At 44.9% G+C, this 22,925-nt stretch overlaps 1 protein-coding gene across 4 annotated transcripts in view; it reads right to left on the bottom strand.

Annotated features, from left to right (window-relative positions):
• Positions 1–232: 232 nt before the first annotated feature.
• Positions 233–22,925, bottom strand: part of HMOX2 (heme oxygenase 2) — a 50,582-nt gene continuing 27,889 nt past the window's right edge. For all 4 annotated transcript variants that reach the window (XM_089655766.1, XM_089655765.1, XM_089655768.1 and 1 more), the window contains exons 3-6: positions 14,364–14,481; positions 10,095–10,586; positions 9,535–9,655; positions 233–7,196 (exon numbers count right to left, since the gene is read on the bottom strand). In XM_089655766.1, the coding sequence (XP_089511892.1) occupies positions 7,069–7,196; positions 9,535–9,655; positions 10,095–10,586; positions 14,364–14,481 (859 nt within the window). In that variant the 3' untranslated portion in view covers positions 233–7,068. The remainder of the gene's footprint in view (positions 7,197–9,534; positions 9,656–10,094; positions 10,587–14,363; positions 14,482–22,925) is intronic.

Raw genomic sequence — 22,925 nt, 5'->3', positions numbered from 1 at the left:
GTCGTATTAACCCTCTGAAGTCACTGACCCACAGCAAGTAGGCCAATCAGGAATTTTGACATGACTTTTTTTTTTTTTGGTCAGCGACACAGCCTACAGAAGCCAGGGAAATAGCATTTTCAGAAGAAAAAAAAAAAGCAATGGCAACCTGTTAATGTTTTAGGCACAGATAACCATTTACTAGTCATTACTAATCACTTAGAACCAAAACTGATGAACAACACTTCGCAGGTTGTAGTCCTTTTTTAATTTATTTGGTTATACAAAAACAGATCAGTCATGCTGAGATGATGAATGGCATCAACCTTTCCTGATAACCTTCGAGTTTTTCTTTATACTTTACATTTCATCCTTATCCATCGGAACACCAAAACCATAATGAGGCTTCAAAATGTGAAGAATAAATACACAGGTAACCGTTAAATCTACTAACTTTAATGTATGTAAAGCTAAAATCTATTGGTGGGCATCGTGTCTCACTCTATACAGATTTCCTGAAGGCCAACTCCACCTTTCCCACCATGTTACACCTCTATTTACCCAATCCCTGCTGGCATTGTTACTTTTGAACCAGTTCTGCATCATTCGTTTATAGAGACCTGTGAATGAACTACAAGTCCCATCTTCCATCGTGGCAGATAGACTTGTGCTTCTCAAAGGTACACGTGGCAGTGATCATCATACTCATAGACCATCGGACACTTCCTCCAGCTCTCTAAGGTCTCCTTCACAGATGGAAAGTGGGGGAGGGGCAGTAAAACAACAGTTGAGCCACAGCTTGACTGCTTCTCACCCTCTGTCAAATGCTCTCTAAAGAGTGATCTGATTGCAGCTCACTCTTTAGAGGGCCCTAACTGAAAGTCTGTACCTTGGTACGGACAGGGAGCAGGAGGAAGTGTCTATAGGAGTCTAGCCTTGCACTCGCCATCCACTGATCATGCTTGCAATGCTTTGCAAAAAAAAAAATAATTCACCTACAAATATGTGCATTTATTTATTTTTAAAGGTGGATGGACTTCACCTTTGAAGTGGGACTGCACTGCATTGGAGCACCACAAACAAAAATGCTATATAATTCATTTTTAATATTCAAAACAAACTCCTCAACCCATCCCAAAAAAAAAAAAAAATTGCCTTATGAAAACTGTATACAGTGAGATGCCAAACATACTGAAAAGAAGATGAAGGATTTACATACACTCTAAGCGGTCCTATAACCTACAGACTGTCAGAAGCCTGACATTATATTTCTCCGTTTATCCTACCAAGTAGAGAACTGCTTTGCAGTTTAGGACGGCGGACAACACGTCTGCCTTTGTCTGCGTTAGCGTCACGTTACAACTTGAACAAACACGGTAAGAGGCTAATTCAACAATGCTAAAGGTGCTGCGGAGGTGCAAAGTGCAGTTACTCCCAGAAACCAACAGACTTACCCGCGTGAAGTGCTGCCAGCTCGACTACTATGGGTGACTTCGCTGCGCTTTGTACATTCTAAGTAAGCTCATAGTAAGTGTACAAATCACTCTAATTATCAAGCTGAGGAATCAGGTCAGCTGCTAAATGTACAGAATAAAAATAAAAGCAAGCGTAACTAAAAATCAGGATAAAAAGCAACAGGTTCCAGCTCTGACGAAAGTCTGGCTCTATGGACGGCCGCTGATCACAGTTCCACCTGCAGATAAAAAGATTGGCTGGCGTCCATTTTGGATCTTTCTAGTGCAAGAATTTTAAAGTGTAAGTACACCAAAGCAAAGTACATTATTCCTTTTTGACTGCCTCCCTGAGCCGAACATCACCCACCGTCCCCATTTCTACAGATCAGGGGCGGACTGACCATTTGGAAAATCAGGTACTGCCCGAGGGCCCGGGGTCAGTAGGGGGCCCCATGAGATGCCCCTGGTACCTTTTTCATAGGCTTTTTTGAGTTTGGGCAAGGACACAGGGGCCCCATGATCCCCTATTACTCGGAGGCCCCATGAGTGGTCAGTCCGCCCCTACTACAGATGCATATTTATAGCTTCAATCAGATGGCTTCTGCTCCATTGTTTGTTTACATCCAGCTCTGCAAGTCTTTACTGTGCATTACAGCCCTACAGATCTTCTATGGGACTATCACTGATCATCTCCGGCCTTGGGGCTGTAAAGCAGTCACAGCCAGGACAGTGAAGACACAAAAGTGGATGTTCTGCTTGTTTGTCTCCTCCCCCCCTCTACTGCCATATTTTGGGGGGGAGCAGGTACCTGGTTTTGAAAGGTACCCACTCCCACTTCCAGCTCAGTTTGCCACGGCAAAGTGAGCCGGAAGTTTGGCCCCCTCCTTCCTCTTGCAGTCTCCTGCGAACCTTCATAGGTCCCAGAAGACTGATGGACCAATCAGGGTGCACACTACGACTCGCGCATGCGCAGTGTGCACCTAGCTGTGAAACAGCAATCTGTCACAGCCGGGAGCCCACAGTTGTGATGCCGGTGCCAGGGAGAGAAGAAATGGCGTGAGTGAGCACATTGTTGGACAGGTAAGTGTGTGTATATTAAAAGTCAGCACTTACAAAAACTGTAGCTGCTGACTTTTAATAACCACAAAACTGACTGGAACTCCGCTTTAAGCCAGCCACAGTCAGACTGCAATTCAGCCGGATCAGCAGAAACCAGACACATTTCAATCCACGTATGGGCAGGTTGGTTGTACAGAAGTCAGTCGTTTCGACTTCATTACACCCAGCCTGTCTGTTTTTTTCATTCCAATCACTGCTGGCGGCCATATGTATTCTGCTGGTGGGATAGACTCCTCATTCTCCCCACCTGCAGAACACAAAAGTGCAGTGGGAGGGATTCCCCCCTTCCATCAATACGGACTGTGTTGATGGAGGAGTCGAGCAATTTTCTTTCCTTGAACCTGGGGTTGAAGGAAAGAAAGTGGCATGATGTATGGCCAGCCTTACAGTGCTGGATGTAAACAAACACTAGAAGCCATGCTTGTTGCACCAAGATACGTATGCATCTGTGGAGGGGAAGGGTGAGCTGGGATAGGTCAGGGGGGGCAAAAAGGATAATGCACTTCTTTTAAAGTGCACCTATCCTATCAGGTTTGGACTGATGGCCTGCTGTCAGAGAGGAGAAAACACTCCCGCTGACAATACAGCCCAATTCCTACCGCTGCAGGTCCAAGCCTCAATACTTTTGTGTCGCATAGAATTCATTCTCTTTGGGATCATTGCATATATCACTTCTATATGGCTGCATCCTCTGAAATACATCTGAATAAAACACCAAGTAACACTAGGCAGGTATGTCAGTACAGTGCAATGTAGCCAGGGTTCTAGAGCGGGTTCTCCAGGCGTTCTCTTCCACTTACTCACACAGGCAGGCTATTCAGGGAAATACAGCCCTCCATGCATTAATAGGTCATTCCACCCAAAAGGAATAGTTTCGTTGTAGATGAAATCTGGGGAGCGGAGTTGTCCTCAAAATCTTAGGTCTTGTGAACTCCAACAAGGAGATCTCCCTGTCATCATTTGCCACTTTGCTCCCTTTCCATCCGATATTATTTGTTCTGGCTTCTCCTCCCATAATAAAAAATCCACTGAAGAAAAAAAAAAAATGCATCAGGGATGGTGGGAGCCCCTTTTTTGGCCCTGGTTCACATCTATGCGGGCCGTGTTTTGCACGGGCACGAGAGCCCATTCATTTGAATGGACTCCCGAGCTCCGTGACACGCAGGGAAGAAGTCCCTGCACTTCTTCCGAAAACGCAGCCGAGGTTCCCAGTATGGTTGCGTTTTCCAGTGCGGGCGGCGTGACATTAGAACTAATGGCACCCGCCCGCGGGTCCGCATTCCTCTGTGCGGGTGGTGCGGCTGCACAGATTTTTGTGCAGATCCGCAGCGGCATCACCCGCACAGATGTGAACCTAGCCTTAATGAAAAGAGCAGGTGTGCAGAGCCAGAAACTCACCAACAGAGACCCAGAAAGAAGAGACTGTAATTGGGGGTTAAAGTGTACAAGCCAGTATGAATAAATTCCTGAGAGGTCACAATATACAGCAATAGTGTAACAAAAAAAAAAAGAAAAAGTTCCACCTTTTATCAATAAAAAGCAGTCACTGAGCTCCAGCCAGTGACATTGCCTAGGCTAACATGACATCAGTCTGCTGCAGGCAGCAGGAAACATTTCCTCAGTCTCCTCCTCCCAGTACTCAGATTGCAACTTTATAGCAAGTCACAAGGTGAGCGGTTGCAGCAGTGCCAGACATTTGTGAACACCGCCAACAACTGTACAGATACCAGAGGTTAGATGACAGTGTCATCCCTGAGCCAAAATCTATAGCTGGGTATACACGGTTAAGCCAGCCATAGACTAAGAGGTTTTCTTTCCTGCAACAACGGGTTGCAGGAAAGAAAATCACTAGATTTCCCCATCACAGTCAGTGTTGATGGGGAATCCTTCCCGTGGAGCTATTGTCTTCTCCTGGCAGGGGATGGGGAGAGCCATCCCCGCTGGAGAACACAGTGTTTGCTGCTAGCGGCTACAATGTCCCTTAGCAATAGTCACACGTAAAATCCGACAGGCTGCTTTGATCGTTCAATCAACTTGGGTACAATCAGCCTGCCCATACATGGTTCGAATCTTGGCCGCTCCCTGCAGAACCGTCCAAGATTCAAATAGTCTCTTGCCAGCTTTAGTTTTTTTTTTTGGCAGCAGACTGAAGGAAAAATTGAAATGGATTTCCACATCCACACAAGCGAGATGGATAAATAAATTCTCCTGCTGCAACAAATGTTTTCTGAAAGCGGGGCCTCCCTCCTGTGGAGCTATTGTATTCTCAGAGTGGGAGGTTCCCCAGCCGTCCGAATACAGTGACCACTGCTGGTTGCTATAGCCGCCAGCAGTGATAGAACAAAACGATTGAGAAATCGACTTCAGTAAAACCAGCCTGCCCATACATTGATCAAAATCTGGCCAGTTCCTGCTGAACCAGACGAATTTCAATCAGTCCATGGCCGGCTTCAAACCTCAGTTTTGGGTGGACTGTCCCTTAAACTTCATAGAAGTGAGGGAGTGGAGCTCTGCTGATATGAACTGGTAGCTAGGAGGAGAAACTGCCATAAATGTTCACACATCTGAATTTGATTTTAGAGACATACTCAGATTCCACGCAGGCTTTAGGCTGCCCTGTAAAAGTTTAAGTGCTCAGGGCCCCTATTTAAAGGATAGGTACCTTGCCATCTCCCTCCCCCATTATATAATAGCCCACCCTGCTCCACTCCAGATGTATACTTATCTGCAGTCCAATCCCTTTACAACATCACTATCCCCCTGTTAAAATCTTTGCAATGGCAGTCCCCATAGACTTCTATGCCTCGGACACCACTGGGCTCATGTAGTGGAGAGGTAAAACGTCTTATATCCAGATGTTGGGTGACTGTACCAAAGGGAGATAGCCTAGGTTTGCCAGCAGATGGTGCTGTGTATGTGTAGCATAGATGGTGAAGCCTGGCAGAGTCTCCAAATTGTCAGAGGTCGGTCATGTTCGGCATCTGACGTTATCAATGCGCAACGTGTTTCTGAGCATGTGCAGGACGAGTGTCGCCTGGCGCGCTCTTTCATCAGACAGGACTTGAGCACACTGATGACGTCAGACGCCAAGCGTGACCAACCTCGGACATCTTGGAGACTGCCAGGCTTCACCTATGCTACGCTACCACAGCACCATCTGCGTTTGAGCATGCGCGGGATGAGCGTCGCCCTGCATGCTTTCATCAGGCAGAGCTTGCGCACATTGATGATGTCAGATGGCGAACGTGACCAACCTTGGACATCTTGGAGACTGCCAGGCTTCACCACCTATGCTACACATACACAGCACCATCTGCTGGTGGACCTAGGCTATCTCCTCCTGGTACAGTCATCCAGCATCTGGCTATAAGACGTTTTACCTCTCCACTACATGACTGTTCTTCATTTCTAAGATGTGAGTTACTACTTATCTTCTTATTAAATACTATTCCAGTATTAACTCCAAATCTGCAGTTGTTGCCGGAGGATAATATTGTGGGAGGTCACAACCAAGAGATTTAGGTAAGCAAACATCTGAAGTGGAGGAGGGGGGAGTTATCTTAGTTCGGGATAGTAAAATAGGCAAGTGCATTTTCTGTGAACGTGAACTTATCCTTTAAGTCGTGGAAGTTTCTTTTTCATGGAGAACCCCTCTATTGCTTTTATATAATAGATAAGCATCATGTAAGGTACAAGAACCAAAGTAGAATTCAGCTAGTACTCACACTTCCAGAACTGAAATCTGACTGGCTTCTGTCAATAACCACTCATCATTGCTTTTTGACTTGGTTATTAAATGGTCAATCCCCTTCCAGGTGAAATGTGGTTGGAATCGCTCGCTGGTGTTTCACAAGTCTTGGGAACACATTATGATAAGTGCTCTGTATTGGAGTTCCCATCTGCGCCCAGCTACTACAGCCACATTAAAAGGGGACTCATTCTGCTGGATTCAGCCCATGGTCTTATTTTGCTTCAGAAGGCTATAGGCAGAGTTGGGAACTCCAGTAGAGATCTTTTCCTGCTGAACCCTGAGAGATATTAGAGGTCCAGGGGCGATTCAAACCAGCGGACATATGTGAAATATCAGTTTTGGGTTGACTTGACCTCTCATAAAGCTCCTGTGTACTTTGCAGTCAGACTAAAATAACGGCCCCCTCCTGCTAGAGACTCTCTCCCATTTCTGGCATGAAAGGGAGATTTGTATTTTTATATTCAGAGCCCTTTGGCTGTAGCAATATTGCTATGGCAGTCTGGAAATAGGCAGAATGAAGGCCCGGTAAGAGCAGTGTGTGCTTGGTGAAGCAGCGGGTGGGATAAGAGGTCGCCCCCAGCCCCGCTGGATGTACTCGCCTTAGGGGAACTCAAGGATTATGGGAATGTTAGGCATAGGGCTGGACAGTATACTCCACACCCCATCTGTGTCATCCAGTCGCCTCTGTTGCTGAACAGACATAATGTCCCAGTTTTGTTAGAAGCCCATATTGTTAACGAACGCCCTTGTGTCATCCGGCTGGCATCACATCAAGTACCAAGCGACGGTGGCAGCGATGGCGACAGCAAAGGCAGCTAAAATGGCTTTGACTTCAGGGCGACTTGCGAGGGCCAGCGCAGTGTGAAATGGACAGCCCGATGCTCCGGTGGCTGCTGAAGAAGAAAGAGAGAGACAGAGGTCTATGCGTCAAGGGAAATATATAGTAAATCTAAAAACTGCAAATGGATTTTATGTAGTCAGCCAAAAGTACAGTGCATCAAACAACCATTAAATTCTGTTCTCACACTCCAGTGACATTGCCTAGGCTAACATGACAACAGTCTGCTGCAGACAGCAGGAAACATTTCCTCAGTCTCCTCTTCCCAGTACTCAGATTGCAACTTTATAGCAAGTCACAAGGTGAGAGGTTGCAGCAGTGCCAGACATTTGTGAACACCGCCAACCACTGTTCAGACACCAGAGAATACACGATGGTGTCATCCTTGAGCCAAAATCTAAAGCTGGGTATACACGGCTAAAATAGGCAGAATGAAGGCCTGGTAACAGCAGTAGTGGGCTTGGTGAAGCAGCAGAGGGGATAAGAGGTCGTGCCCAGCTCCACTGGATGTACTCTCCTTAGGGGAACTCAAGGATTATGGGAACGTAAGGCATAGGGCTGGACACTCCCCCGCCCCATCTCAGCGATGCTGATCTCTGGCAGCCTCTTTCAGTCACTTCCGTCTACCAGCACTCACTCCAGGGTCAGCTGCATATCACTGCTCTGAGCTAGCTTTCTTATGGTGACAACGGTGGGCCATGTCTGTGCAATGTGTGTTGGCGTGGTCATAAGTCCCAACCACTGTCGTGTGCAACAAGGTTACGATGCAAAAGCACAGATGGAAGGGTTGTCCCCCCATAAAAGGAAGTGCCTAAACAAGGGCCTTTATGGCAGGATCAGCAGCTATTCTTTTAATAAAAACTGCAGATAAAAAACAACCTCAAAAGATATGAATTTGTTAGCTATTGTATGAGATTTTAGTGATTGGGTTTAAACTGGTTATCCTTCGCTCTCCCATGTCTCACTCTCCTTTTAGTTCTTAAATACTGGTCCTCATGGTTTTAGAATATGTTTGGATGCTGGGTATACCTTGATGCCCCCTGAGGTAGGTGATGCCATGTGCCATGACTGCCAATCACACATTAAAGTGTTACTAAACCCACAACAGTACAATCAGTCTCTATATGCAGTAAAGCATGCTTGTTATACTCACTGTGGAACCTAAGGGGTTAATCCTCTGCATTGTGTAAAAAGGAAGTCTCATCCTGTCTTCTCTGATCCTCCCCTTCTTCCAGTGTTCCCCTCTTAACTCCCGATAAGACATATCGTGTGGAGACACTCTGCACATGATCACTTTGTTGTGTATTGCTAGAGAGGTTTTTTTCTGTTGGGAGAGTGCATGTGCGGGGTCCGGGGAGAGCGGATACAGCGAATGCGGGGTCCGGGGAGAGCGGATACAGCGAATGCGGGGTCCGGGGAGAGCGGATACAGCGAATGCGGGGTCCGGGGAGAGCGGATACAGCGAATGCGGGGTCCGGGGAGAGCGGATACAGCGAATGCGGGGTCCGGGGAGAGCGGATACAGCGAATGCGGGGTCCGGGGAGAGCGGATACAGCGAATGCGGGGTCCGGGGAGAGCGGATACAGCGAATGCGGGGTCCGGGGAGAGCGGATACAGCGAATGCGGGGTCCGGGGAGAGCGGATACAGCGAATGCGGGGTCCGGGGAGAGCGGATACAGCGAATGCGGGGTCCGGGGAGAGCGGATACAGCGAATGCGGGGTCCGGGGAGAGCGGATACAGCGAATGCGGGGTCCGGGGAGAGCGGATACAGCGAATGCGGGGTCCGGGGAGAGCGGATACAGCGAATGCGGGGTCCGGGGAGAGCGGATACAGCGAATGCGGGGTCCGGGGAGAGCGGATACAGCGAATGCGGGGTCCGGGGAGAGCGGATACAGCGAATGCGGGGTCCGGGGAGAGCGGATACAGCGAATGCGGGGTCCGGGGAGAGCGGATACAGCGAATGCGGGGTCCGGGGAGAGCGGATACAGCGAATGCGGGGTCCGGGGAGAGCGGATACAGCGAATGCGGGGTCCGGGGAGAGCGGATACAGCGAATGCAGGGTCCGGGGAGAGCGGATACAGCGAATGCGGGGTCCGGGGAGACCGGATATAGCGAATGCAGGGTCCTGGGTTTAGTAACACTCTAATGTAATTTTTTTAGGGTTGCTTTTCTCACTGTGACTAAAGCTGATAGGTTGCTATACACAATTGTTATCATTTGTCCAATAAAGGGGACCCCATGTAGGCCTAAAATGTTGAAAATTGCATCACTTAGTGGCTGTAAAGTCCTACTGGGAAGCTCACTAGTGTGCTGATGACATCCCCGCAGAGGTGGAAGCGGTGGCACATTGCTGTACATAGTGATGTTAAATGAATATTCTCAGAAAGCTCACCTTCTTTAGCAGCATAATAGGGGCACTTGCGGATATCTCCCTTCCCCTCATGCAATGGGAGACCAGCACCCTGAGGCTCATCGGGAATTGTAGCTCCTATTTTATCCAGCTCATCAAACACCTGTGGAATACAAGGAACAGGAAAGCCAGGAGTAGATTAATAAATCCACATATCCACAAACACAAGCCTGTTTTCCACCTGTAGAGACCTCCTCAGATGTGTTTCACCCTTTTTTGGGACTTAATTATAGAGGCCTCTGCAATTAAACCCTGAAAAAAGCAAAAGTATCTGAGGTCTCTACAGGTGGAAAACAGAAGCTGAAGCCCCCTTTTACCCATCTCATTCAAGGAGTCTGTGTCTGTGGGCAGAGAGACACCAATTTGTTGAAGTCTACGGAGATCTCTTAGCCATAGTTCCTACCTAAATAGGAAGTATGGGTGCTACGAATGAATATGGGGTATACACAACTTCTCCTGCTGCATTCTCTAATTTGTGGTTATTTAACATAGATCTTAAGTGTGTACAAGGCTTTAAAAGGTGTTAAATGTACAGCACTCACTTCCATATTGAACCGGAAGGCACGGTTAGCCTCCTCTACGATGCTCTCCTTGGCCTCACTCTCCAGGTCCAGTGTGTTCAGTCGGGCCCTATACAGCTGCTTGAACTGCTGGGCATTAGTGACATTATCAAACATGTAGAACTGGACACCCTGCCCATCACTGGGGAGATGCAGAGCTCTCTGAGCCACCTTCTTCAAGATCTGTCCTCCTGACAGGTCCCCCATGTAGCGGGTGTAGGCATGAGCCACCAGAAGCTCCGGTTGGTGAAGACCCAGATGATGGATCTGCTCAACATAGGCTTTAGTAGCATCCGAGCACTGAATGGCCTCTTCCCAGTTGTCTCCATAAAAATAGAGAAGATCCTTCTTCAGAGCCTCAGCCCGGTGAAGCTCCTGTGGGAAATATAGCGGGGCGATGGCTGGGTGTTCTTTATTCCGGTCTAGTTCCTCCTCCAGAGCGGAGTATGTATAGAAGAGCGCGGCGGTGGCCAGCTGTGTATGACAGAAACACCTTTTACAGCTTGGTTTTCCAAAATAATTTAGCAGAAGAATACATAAATTATATACGTAAATTATATCGGGGATAGTTAGGACAAGAAGCAGCTTAGAATAATAAACAAGGATACAATTCAAGATATCCCTTTTGTTTTTAATCTAAAAGTAAAAAACAAGACATTTAAAAAAAGGGAACTTTACAAAGAAAAAAGGTAAAAGCCTCCGATAATTCTTACACATAGCTCTGGTTGTCAGTTTCTAAATTAAGAGCTTGAAAAACGTGAATTCTACCTGTTGCCTTAACCCCTTCCAGTCTGGACACTTTCACCCCCTTCTTGTCCAGGCCAGCTTTCAGCGCTATCACACTTTGAATGACAATTGCGCGGTCATGCAACACTGTACCTTAATGAATTTTTTAGCATTTGTTTGAGACAGATAAAGCTTTATTTTGGTTGTATTTATTCACCACTGGGATTTTTTTTTTTGCTATATAAATTATAAAAGTCCAAACATTTTGAAAAAAAATGTTTTTTTTTTCAAAATGTTTTTCTTATAAAATTTTGCAAATAAATAATCTTTCTTCATAAATCTTGGCCAAAATGTATTCAGCTATCTTTTTAGTAAAAAAAAAAAAAAACCCAAATTAGTTTATAACCAAAAATTATAATTTTTCAAACTTTTTTATATTATTTGTTTTTTTTTAGTAACATACTGTCACCCTAGCAGTACACTGTCACCACTGTACTACTTGTGGGGGGTGATGAAGATTTTTTTTTTTTACACCAATTGCTTTTACCCCAATAAAGACTGTAAAAGCAATCATTCTTCTTTCTTTCTGGCTGCATTCTTGCAACCATTGAGAAATACTGTGAGAGCTGTGATTGGTCATAGCTTGTCACATGGTACAAGACTGTTGAGAATAGCCTTGTACCATGTGACCTCTGTGATCACAGGTAGTAAGCAATGTTAGAAGTGACATCTTTCCTACTACTATTCATGTGATCACTGATTGGCCAATCAGTGATCACATGATCGGGACCTCACACAGAGGTCCTTTACAGCAATCGGTGTTCAGCTGTGTCCGGATGACACAGCGGGCACCGGATCGTGGTGCCGCGCGCTCCCAGGGAGCACGCACAGGCAGGGAAGCAGGACGTTTATAAACGGCCACCTGCTCCCGCACAGCTCCCATCCAGCCGTTTATGTACATGGGTCGGACGGGAAGTGGTTAAAATGTTCCCTCCAACACCTTGAGTAGCAGCCACCTAAAAGTGGTTGTAAAACACAAACATGAAATATGAACAAAGCATATCCCTCTATAGTGTGTACTTGTCTCAATTAAGAGCACCAAGTGTCATTTCCGTCTGTTGTTTCGTTCCTCTGCTATCAGTATGAATCGCTTCTGACAAGTTTTCCTGACACCAAGAGAAAAATGGTGACAGGGGAGGGAGCTCCAGCATAAGCCTGTGATTGACAGCCTCAGCTCTGTGCCTGTGTAAAGGGGGTGTGCCCCTTCTAATCACCTCTCACTGAGCTCTGTAGTGTGTAATTTCTGCTCTCTACCCACTGCTTTCTGAGAGCTCAGATAAGCTTTATAAAAATTCAGCACTTGAAACCGATGTAGAGAAGGAGAAGACTGCAGATAAACAAGTACAACATTTGTAGGAAGATTAGTTTAATCTCCGTGTATCACCTGAGGCTGGTCACTTCACTGGGTATATGTAAAGGTTTACAACCACTTTAATACTTTCCATCAGCCTTGTCCCTTGCAGCAAAGTAATTGCAGAAAAAAAGTCCAAGTCACATTTAGCTATTATTGCACATGGCACTGCTTGGCCCATTCATTCCTATGGCTGGCCCAGACAACCAAAGGAGCTCAAATTCAGAAATAGGGTAAGAACATGTCCGTAACATTCTACAAAGTCTGTACAGCAGTGGGCAAGGCAAGAAGCAAGAATCTCCAAAGTGGGGGGGGGGGAGGCTGCCCCTCGGTGGGGTAGGCGGCTTTCAGGACAACCCCACAAAAACAGAAGCTGTTCTTTAATCAGCTGAGGGCAGAGGACATGAGAGGACATGACTTGTACACCCTGACCTGCTGCCCCTCTGCCATTCCCTCCCCTTCTCCCCCTTGGACTTGCCAGTGAAAGCTATGTAAATACGGCAGCTGTAATAGCTGCTGCCAAAAAAACAGACCTTTTGTCCTATTCAGACAAGGGACAGAGATAGGGAGATAGAAAGTATCATTGTTAGTTTTGTGTTTAGTCTGTTTCAAGCATCTGCAGATCAAAAAGGGATGAGCTTCAATCTTCAATGATGTGAGTTAAAGAAACCGAACCCAAAAAAAAAAAAAAAAAATGTATTTTTTCTTCTGAATAAAATATGTTCCCATTTAATCCCTGATTAACCCTTCGTTTACCCCATGTAACCCTGAAAGTAGGGTTAAAGTCAAATGTTTTCCTAAATAAGGTAGAAATTAATACAACTTACAAGCAATTGAATTTTTTTAAATGTTCTCCTTTTTCAATTAATCTTAGAGTCAGCGCTAAAAGGTCAATCTCCTCTGAAAGGACATTCAGCCCGGGTTCACACTTCTGTGGTGCGGTATATCGCATGGGATTCGCACAGGAACCGCACCGCATTCCTGTGCAAATCACATGCGTTTGTATACATTTCTACGGCTCTAATCGCACCAAAAACGTGCAGGACCCTTTTTTGGGTCCGCACTAGAGTTGCATTGCATAGCTACTCACACCTATTAGATCCTATTGTGCACATCGCACTGCATGTTGCGGATCGCTTTCGGTTTGTTGTTAACTTAACATAAACACCCGCAGTGGTTCGCATGAATGGGGTGTGATTCTGATGCGGATCGGAATTCGCACTGAAAACGCTGAACCCGGGCTGAAAGGGACATCGGATTTTTAGCGCAGACTCTGAGATTGATATATTTTTCTGCCGCGGTGGCAGAGGTTTTCAGCAGCTGTAGTTATTTGGGAAACCCTACCTCTACCGCACTGATATTCAATAATTATCCTTTTGCATGAGCCATTATGTTCCTGTTCTCTGTGTGCCGCCAAGGCCTATGGAATTCTATGAGAGTATCTACAACCAGGGCTGAAACTAGGAGGGGGGAGCCCCATGTACCCCAGGCCCTGCATTGAGAGGGGCACCGCCTTCCCCATGCTCCTCCATGGGTACGTGCAGCCTCCCGGTCACCAGAGCTGAATCGAGCATAAGGCTACTTAGGCTCCGTGTGAAAGAATGTCTAGTTTCGCCATTGTCTACAACATGTGCACTCCGGTTCTGTACTACAACTCTACGTACAGCTGTCCAGAGCGCCACACGCAGCCAGCAAGAGGGACACAGAGCAAAAGTCACATGTCTCCTCCTTCACAGTGGTGACCGACAGCGGTTCTGTGTCCTTCATTGGCTCTGGTTGTGTGTGCAATGCTCTGAGTGGTAGTAGCGGGAGGATACACATTGCGGAGATTCACACAGGACTTCACAGGTCCCAGAGACACAGAGAGAATGGAAATTTAGCGGCATGGGCAGGAGAAATCTTAAAAAAAAAAAAAAAAAAAAAAAAAAAAGGAACCCCAGGAAAGGAAGTTAAAAAAGAAAAGAAAAAAAGTTACCGGAATTCAGAAACATTTTTACTTTATCTTTAAGTAATGGCAACGTTTTTGTCAATTAACCGCTTCCACACCACCCTATAGCAGAAATACTGCAACGTGGCGGTACGGGTGTGCAAAATCACATATATATAGCACCAACCTTAAACAGTTCCCTCTTGATCCGCCCCTTCAGAAAGTCCTTCACAAACTTGGTATTTTCAGCCTTCTCGTGAGATTCCTTGGTGCCCTCTTTCAGGAGCTCTGACAGGTCGGTGGGTCTGGGTGGGAGCAACAACAATGTTCAGAATCAAACAGAGGTGTCAAGCACACTACACTGATGTACTAGATATTATGTTCCGACACACTTTTCTCGCTGTATACTGATCCTGTAAGAAGAAGCGAATAAGGGGACATATGATCACTATGTATAAATTGTCTATATAATAAACATCATGCAAAGTTGTCCACTTTAAAAGCGGAGCTCCACCCAAAACAGGAAGTTCCGCTGTAAAACTTTGTCCCCCGCTCCTGATTAAGGATCGGCACCTTTGGGGAGCAAGGGGGGGGGGGGTACCCGAATTTGACAGGTACCCGCTCCCACTTCCGCTGAGATCACCTAGGCAATGACACATGACAGGTCCCAGAAGACTACGGGGCCATTTACAAAGTTCAGCACTTCTCGCACATGCGTAGTGGGCATGTGAAGCCGCAAGCTGTCACAGCCGGGTTCCCACACTGATGATGCTGTTGTGGGCTTTTGAATCATGTCTCAAGAATATGACTTTTATCAAGACATAATATTATATGGCAAACAGCTCAGCAATAGCCGGATGCTAAGAGTTAATTTTGTCTTGGTTGAACCATCTAGCTAGAGAAATGTAATGGGTAAAGGGATTGTTTTTCTTTCCTCCTAGAGACAATACTATTTTAAAGTTCTCAGGTGATCAAACACCATTATTCAGACTTCAATAAGCAGGTAAACATATACAAGGTCTGGACATGACAATAGAGGAACCAAACTGATTGTCTGAGAGCTTAACCAAAACCTGTAGAGTGTGATGAACCAACAGACCTCTGAAACTATTACTATCTACTATTGTTCACCAAGGGTGAAAGCATTAACAATTGTTTACCATGAGCCAAATACAAGGGCTAGGCAAACAGAGATTTTTTTTCCCTACACAGAGGGAATGTTGATGCTGAAACAAAGGGGTGAAATTCAGGACATTTAAGTCTAAAAGTTCACTGTATATCATTACAAAAATGTATTACAAAAACAGATTATAAATAAGATGTCATAGACTTTAAACACCACTAAATACTCAGCAATGGGAACTATATATCACTAACTTGAGTATTGAGATGATGGGAAGTAAGATGTATTATAAACTAGCATTAGTTACATGTCTTATCAGGAAACAAACAGGATGATACTTCAAGGAGGAATAACCGAATATACACCTATATTCCATGGTCCCTATTTAGAATATCATAGGTATGATCACTGCTATATCTGGAAAGTGCTGTATATTTTATTCCTGAAATTACCTGAAGATTCCACCCAAGATATGAGTCATATCAAATACTCACATTGTTCTGTGATACATGACCGCCACCTGGCGGGCAGGTGAGAAATAGCTTATGTACACACATTTCTCAACTAGCCAATCAGGAAGCCTGGTGGGAAGGTATCTTAGAACAATGGACTAGTGGATATAAAAAGCCCATGTGCTGTAACAGAGAAAAAAAAAAACCTCATGAAAAAGAAGAACCCTCATAAGACCTCATGGAAAGACCTGACATCTGAAGAAGATCTCTGCTGAAATAATTACTCTTCCATCTTTTCAAACTTCCTAAAACTTTAAACCTCTAATCTTATAACTTCCTACATTCTCCCCTATTGAATCTATCACTTGCCTATATATCAGTCTAAAGGCGTTCCACTGCCAGCTAAATCCACGGGAGAGTTGCCTAGTCTGACGTCCGGGTGTGGTGAGATGTTTATTTGATGTTGTATTAATTATTTCCTCTGTTGTGTAGAATCATAAAAATTACCGAAGTGTATTACAACAATATTGGGTAGTTAGATATATGTAGTCAGATACTGTGTTACTGTTAAAAATTGTTTATTGCCATATTATAAATTTTTCCATATTTCATAATTTATTGAATATTAATAACCAGAGTATCACATATCAAGGGCTTACTTCTTGCAGGCCTATGGCCACGGCGTGTAAGAATATAACCTTTGAGATATTCGAAATTATTAATTATTAATAAATTTAATAATATCATATCATTTAAATTTGTGATTGATGTAATTAGTTAGAGACATTATTAGTGTGTCTTACATTGGTAGGATATATTTTTGATTGTGTGTACCAATATTCATTTATCACCAGTCTTTTGTGTTTTGTGTTAATATATATATAATTTTTGTACATAAATAAATTTTTATATTTATCTATTATAAGGCAAATTTTGTGTGTATGGTACGAAATCATATTGGCTAAAAGAATTCAAGGTATAATAATAAGTGGTGATCAAATTATCAAGGTGTCCAAATTATTGGTTTACTAAATATTTGCCGTATTTTAACGGCTGGAGGCACTGTAATATTTCATCTAAGGGAAAGGGACACGCCCTTTATAAATAATATATATCCTTACATAAACCACCACAACATAAATTTGGAGGCACTGCTGAGAGCCATAGAAATCGTACCATAACACAAAACGCACTGGTGATTGTATATTTGTACACGTTATCAAACATATATTTTGTATCAAAATGGCATCCAGTAATCACGGATCCACCTCTTCCAAGCATAACGAGGAAAATATGGCGGCCCAAGGTATTGAGGAAGAAACTCTGAAGCCAGCCCGGAAAGCTGCCGGTGCTTGGCAGAATTATGTTGAATGTGGAGTAATAGATTATCTCCGCAAGAGATTGAATTTGGGGGATAGCAATAATGAATTTGTGGATGAAGAGAAGGAGCAGGCCATGAATACCTTTGAGGACCTGTTCAACCAAAAGGGCCAGGTTGTTGGGTTTTTAATAGCATTTGCTGGAGCAGAAAGTGATAGAAGCCGTGACAGACTTCTCCTAGAAGCTTGGCCCATGTTATGGTTCATGACCGCTGGAGCTGCCCAGCAGACCAGGACTCTAAGGGAAGAGTTGTCAGAGGCCCGCCTCTTGTTAGAAAGCAAAAATCAGGACATTGAGTCTTTGAAAGGGAAGCTTGGTCATGCCGGTGTTCGTTTAGACGAATCCGAGAAACATTATGATAGATTGGTCGGAGACTTTCGAAGTGCTCAGGACCTATATGAAAGAAACTTTCAGGAATTAAAACAACTTCAAAAGAAGTATCAGGACTTAAAAGATGAGGTGGAGTACTTCAGATCAGAGAGGTTATCTCCTGTCAAAATTAAAGTTCACCCAGGGGATAAGCATGACCAGTCAGAACTTACCTTGATAAAATCTGAGCAGAAAACTCTGGAGGAGCAGATTATAAGGTTGACGGCCCAAATAAATTCTGGGGTCCAAAGACGGACCAACCCAGTCAAGCCAGAGGCTGATGAGCGGAGATACCCGCATCACAGCGAAGTATCTGATAGTGAGTCAGGGTCAGAATATAGGTCACCTCCTAAGCTTTCAAGATACACTCCAGAGCGCTCTGAAGAAAGATATGAGGTTTCATATAGGCAGGAAGGGAAATCCCAGGGGTCATTCAGGAGATATGACACCCCAAAGGTCATTAAGTTCCTGAAGGACACTGTTCCTATGTTTTCTAAGAAAGGGTCCCTTGAAATCACCGAACACATGAAAACATATGAACAGACGTTAGAGATTCTGGGCATTAGAGATGACCACACCAAAATAGAATTGCTGCCATGGGTGTTTGAGGAGAAATACCGGCAATTCTTTGAGACCTTGAGGGCCTATTCCAATCAGTCCTGGAGAGAGGTTAAACATAAGTGCCACATGGAATTTGGGCCTTATAAAACTGTAACCTCTGCCAAGGCTGCGGCCTACAATTTAAAGTGTGGTCCTCACCAAAGCCCTGCAGAATTTCTGGCTGTCCTCAGAAATGCCTATTTCCTGGCTGAAAAGGATCCCAATCCTAACCAGCCAGAATTCAAGACACTATTCTATGAAGCATTACCTGCTTACATAAAATTGGGACTTGCAAAGGATTACAGAAAGGGATGCTCTCTTGATTGGTTGGTGAGAGAGAGTGACTATTTATTCTCGATCCAACAGTCCAGTGAGGGCGGGATAAAAAGAGAACCTAAAAATAGCCCCAAGATAGTAGCAGCCACTACCGTTTCCCCTCCAAATCCAAATGTGCAGGCAGAGAAGAAATCATATGCGGAAGTAGTCCGTGGGGGTAAAACCAATGGTTCCCCTAGATTTGCACCTCAAACCCAGCAAGTGAAGGAGGTCCATAACTTTGCACCCCAAAACCAGTGGGTGAGAAAGGATAGGCAAAAGCCAGGGAACTACGGTAGTGGAAGTGAGAAGAATAAAAAGTATGGTAAGGGCCAGTACAGTGATGAAAATCAAAGGAGGCAATGGTATCCTCAGAGGTTCTATTATCCTCGCCAAAACCAACATGGGAATTTTTATGGGAACCCCAATTTCAACAGGAACCATAATTACAATAAGAATCCCAATTTTAATAAAAACTCCGATTTCCAAAGATTTCCTCCACGCCAAGAACACCCTCAGGCTCAAAGGGGGGATACAGTACCCCAGGCTCCCTTTAATAACAGGGAGACCCCAAAACCTCAGAGAGAACAATGGCGTCGGGACCAGAGCAGTAGTTCTGACTCTGAGTCTCATTACCAGTCTCGTCCAAAATACAAGCGCAAATATAGGAAAAGGGAGAATCAACAGAATGACTCCTCTGAGCGTATTGGACAAATAGAGGCACAGGTCAGCAAAATGGCTGAACAAATGGACAGGCTTGTCACTCAATTTCCATCCAATCCTTTTTTAGGAGCAGCTCCTGTGACCAACCAAGGGTCACAGAATTAACAGGCAACCAAGCCTTAAACCAACAGGGGAGGACACGGAGTCAAATGACAGGAGATGTGTGCCCCGTCCCTGACACGCCTACTAATGGAGAAGCTAGTTCTCAAAGGGGGACCAGTTGTTGGTTATTAATGATTCTCCTGTTTTTCAGTGTCCATCTATTGCCCCTAATATAGTCGCGGCATCGGAAGTCGTCGGGATTGACAAGCCAGACGGAGCACCAACTTCTAGTTGTGCTTCTGTCTTGAGACAGTCCAAGAATCCCACCAGGGAGGATAAGGGTGATGTGTCCACCACATGCGGTGAGATAAGAGCCAGTCATATGTTATTGAAGGGCCCACAGATCTTCAACCACACTAATTTCATGTGTGAGCTGACTGAATCTGATGGGAGATATTATGCCACGGTGCAGGTGCAGGATGCCAGTGATCTTTCGATTGTCGGCTTAATAGACACTGGATCCCAAGCAACCATCATGTCACAGGAGCATTTTGACAAAGTGGCGAATGTCATGCCCACCAAGCCAAGACTTAAAAGTTTTGACAGCTCATTGATTGGTGTAGGTGGAGACCCTTTACAAGTCATGGGTACCGCCTGGCTTAAACTGAAACTGGGTAATAAGGAACTGAGACACCCCATCATCATTGCTAGCATATCACAGCACCACATGATAATTGGGATGGACTTCCTAAAAAGGCTGAACACCATAGTTGATTGTGTGAACCAAGTCCTGTGGTCACAGGTAAATACCCCAATTAAATATGGGAAACTTAAAACTCCCCATTCCCGACAACACTGCCACCTGGTGGAAGAAAGGCCTGGATCATTAGAAATCCATTTCAGGAACAGCCAACTTCCTGATATAACGGTTATCAAACCTGATGACCATAACCCTATCAGAAGAGATGAGGAACACATTTTTAGAATTCCCCAAGATAAAATCAAAGATATTTCCCTCCAAGATGACATCCTTACGATATCTTTTCATCAGGAGGATAAACCAAGAAAAGGGGGAGATCACACCCAATTCTTGACAGGTATTGAAAGGGTTAACAGCGACTTGTTTATCCCCATCCGGATAAATGGTCTTAATAGGTCAAAATATGCCAAACTAGATTTGAGACAGGAACACAGCTTTGTAAGCCATGGGTTGATAAAACACCTGACCGAAATGGAAATGATCCGTTTCTCCACACCTCAGCGTCATTGGATTTCAGACTCCCTTGATGACTCTGATGATTACAATTCAATGGCTAGGTGTCTCTTAAACGTCACTGTAGGAAACAAAACAGCCACCCATGTGTTCCTAGTCTTGGATAATCCCCAAACTAAAATTTATTTTGGCAACGATGTATTACATCGCTTTGCAATGCAAGTCGACCTAATTAATGACTGTTTATGGAGTCGACTAAAGGGGGACCCCGAAAAATACCAAAATCTGGACTTAGCTTTAAAATCCCAGCAACAGATGCCTTATGCTGTTGAAGTCCAGGTAGCCCAGAGGATTACAATTCCTAAGGGCATAAATAACTTCATACTCCCCATCCAAGTTAAAAAGGGACATAGACTGAAGGGGTCAGATGCATTAGTATGCCTCTCCCATAAAATGCAGGGGGAGGGACTGAACATTACACACACGCCCCTAGTCAACACACATCAATCCCCGATGTACATTTACGTACATAATCTGTCCAATCAGGACATCGTCTTACCCAAAGAGACCCTTATTGGTCTAGCGGTAGAGACTGAATATTACACCTTTGGGGTCACTAACCAGGTGATTGGACTCATCCCCGATGAATATTTGTCGGAGGAACAATTAATTGAACAAACATTCCATTCATTACCAGAGGGTATTTTCACCATAGAGTCCATTTATCCATTCGATTCTAAAGATGGCACCTGTCGAGTCGAAGAGACATCAATTGTCTTTGATCACCCAATCAAAGAACAAGAGTACCCCAAAGAACCTGGATGGCAGGAGAACACACACACACATCACATACCCAATGACCTCACCACGAAACTTGAAGAGGCATATGAGATAGGTCAGCCGGAAAGCTTTCCTGGATTCAAGGAGTTAGTGGAAGAGATGGTGGCCCTCGCCGACACGTGTGCCAGTGATCTCGACCGACAATTGCTCCGAGAGCTTCTCCTTGAATTCCAAGAGATCTTTGCCAAGGATTCTTACGATTGTGGGACTACTGACCTACACATCGCTAGGATCCAAACAGATCCAGATGCCCCACCAGTATTCGTAAGACAGTATAGGTTACCATTAGCTTCCTATGAATCTCTAGCTGAGATTATCAGGAAGTTACATGAAAGGGGTATAATTAGGCCCATCCACAGCTCCTACAACCACCCGATCCTGGGTATTTTAAAACCCAATGGACAATGGCGTTTATGCGCTGATCTCCGTCAGCTGAACAAACGTGTGTACATGTCAGGATGGCCGGTCCCATACATAGACCAGTGTCTCGCCCAGCTCCAAGGATCCCAGGTTTTCACAGCTTTGGATTGTGCACAGGGGTATTGGACCATAAAGGTGAGTGAGGAAGACCAATACAAACTGGCCTTCAGTTTTGGGAATCGACAATATTGTTGGGTACGAATGCCTTTCGGATTCATAAATTCCGGACATGAATTTGCTGTGTTCATGCACAAGGCCATGCCAGACGCCTTCGAAAGGGGGACGTTGGCATATGTGGACGATATCCTGATCAAAAGTACTGATATGGCCAAACACATTACAGAACTTCGGCATGTCCTGGGCCAATTAAAAGCAGCAGGAGTAAAACTGTCCTTACAAAAAGCCCAGTGGTGTCGCACGAAGGTAAACTTCCTAGGCCATGAAGTTACTGCTGAAGGTTTGAACCCACAAAAGAAGAAAGTTGAGGCGGTTCTGAATTGTAAAGTCCCTACTAACCTTAAAGAATTGAGATCCTTCCTAGGTATGGTAAACTACTCGCGTAAGTTTATTGATAATTACGCCGAGATAAGCAAGCCACTGCTTCACCTACTGAAGAAGGATGTCGAATGGTCGTGGGGTAAGAAACAGGAGGACGCCATGAAGGAATTAAAGGAACGTCTCACACAAGCTCCGTGTCTCGGATATCCCGAAGGGGGTAAAAATTTCTATCTAGAGACAGGGTTTACGCAGGTAAGTATGAGTTCTGTTCTTTACCAGAAACGTGATGATGTCAGTAAGGTGATTGCCTATGCCAGTAAAACTTTGTCCCCGGTTGAAGTAAAGTTCAGTGACTGTGAAAAAGCTCTATTGTCCACCGTGTGGGCATTACAGAATTTCCGCAGTTACATTCAGGGAGAGAGAATCATTGTTGAAACGGCACACCAGCCTTTACAGTATTTAAAGAGTGAACGTATCAAGGGAGGAAATGTGTCTAATAGCCGCATCACTGCTTGGACTTTGTCTTTGCAAGGGTGGCCTCTTGAAATTCGGTACAAACAGAACAAGGAAAGTCCAGTAGCCCAGGGCCTAGCCGAGCTCCATGATTGTTCCGCAACTACGCCTGCTATGGAGGGCCCGGACACTGACTTTCTGGAAGAACAACTGTTCTCTCCCTACAAGGTTTACGATGAAGAATACTGTAAACAGCTGCCGTGTGTATATGTGGATGGTTGTGCTTTTCATCACAAGGATGGGGAACAGCTCCAACTAGTG

This window comes from Staurois parvus, unplaced genomic scaffold (genome assembly GCF_062004578.1).
Source record: "Staurois parvus isolate SC_StPar_1 unplaced genomic scaffold, SC_StPar_1.0 ptg000867l, whole genome shotgun sequence".
Classification (NCBI taxonomy): domain Eukaryota; kingdom Metazoa; phylum Chordata; class Amphibia; order Anura; family Ranidae; genus Staurois; species Staurois parvus.
This window is presented reverse-complemented; position numbering and strand designations above follow the sequence as displayed.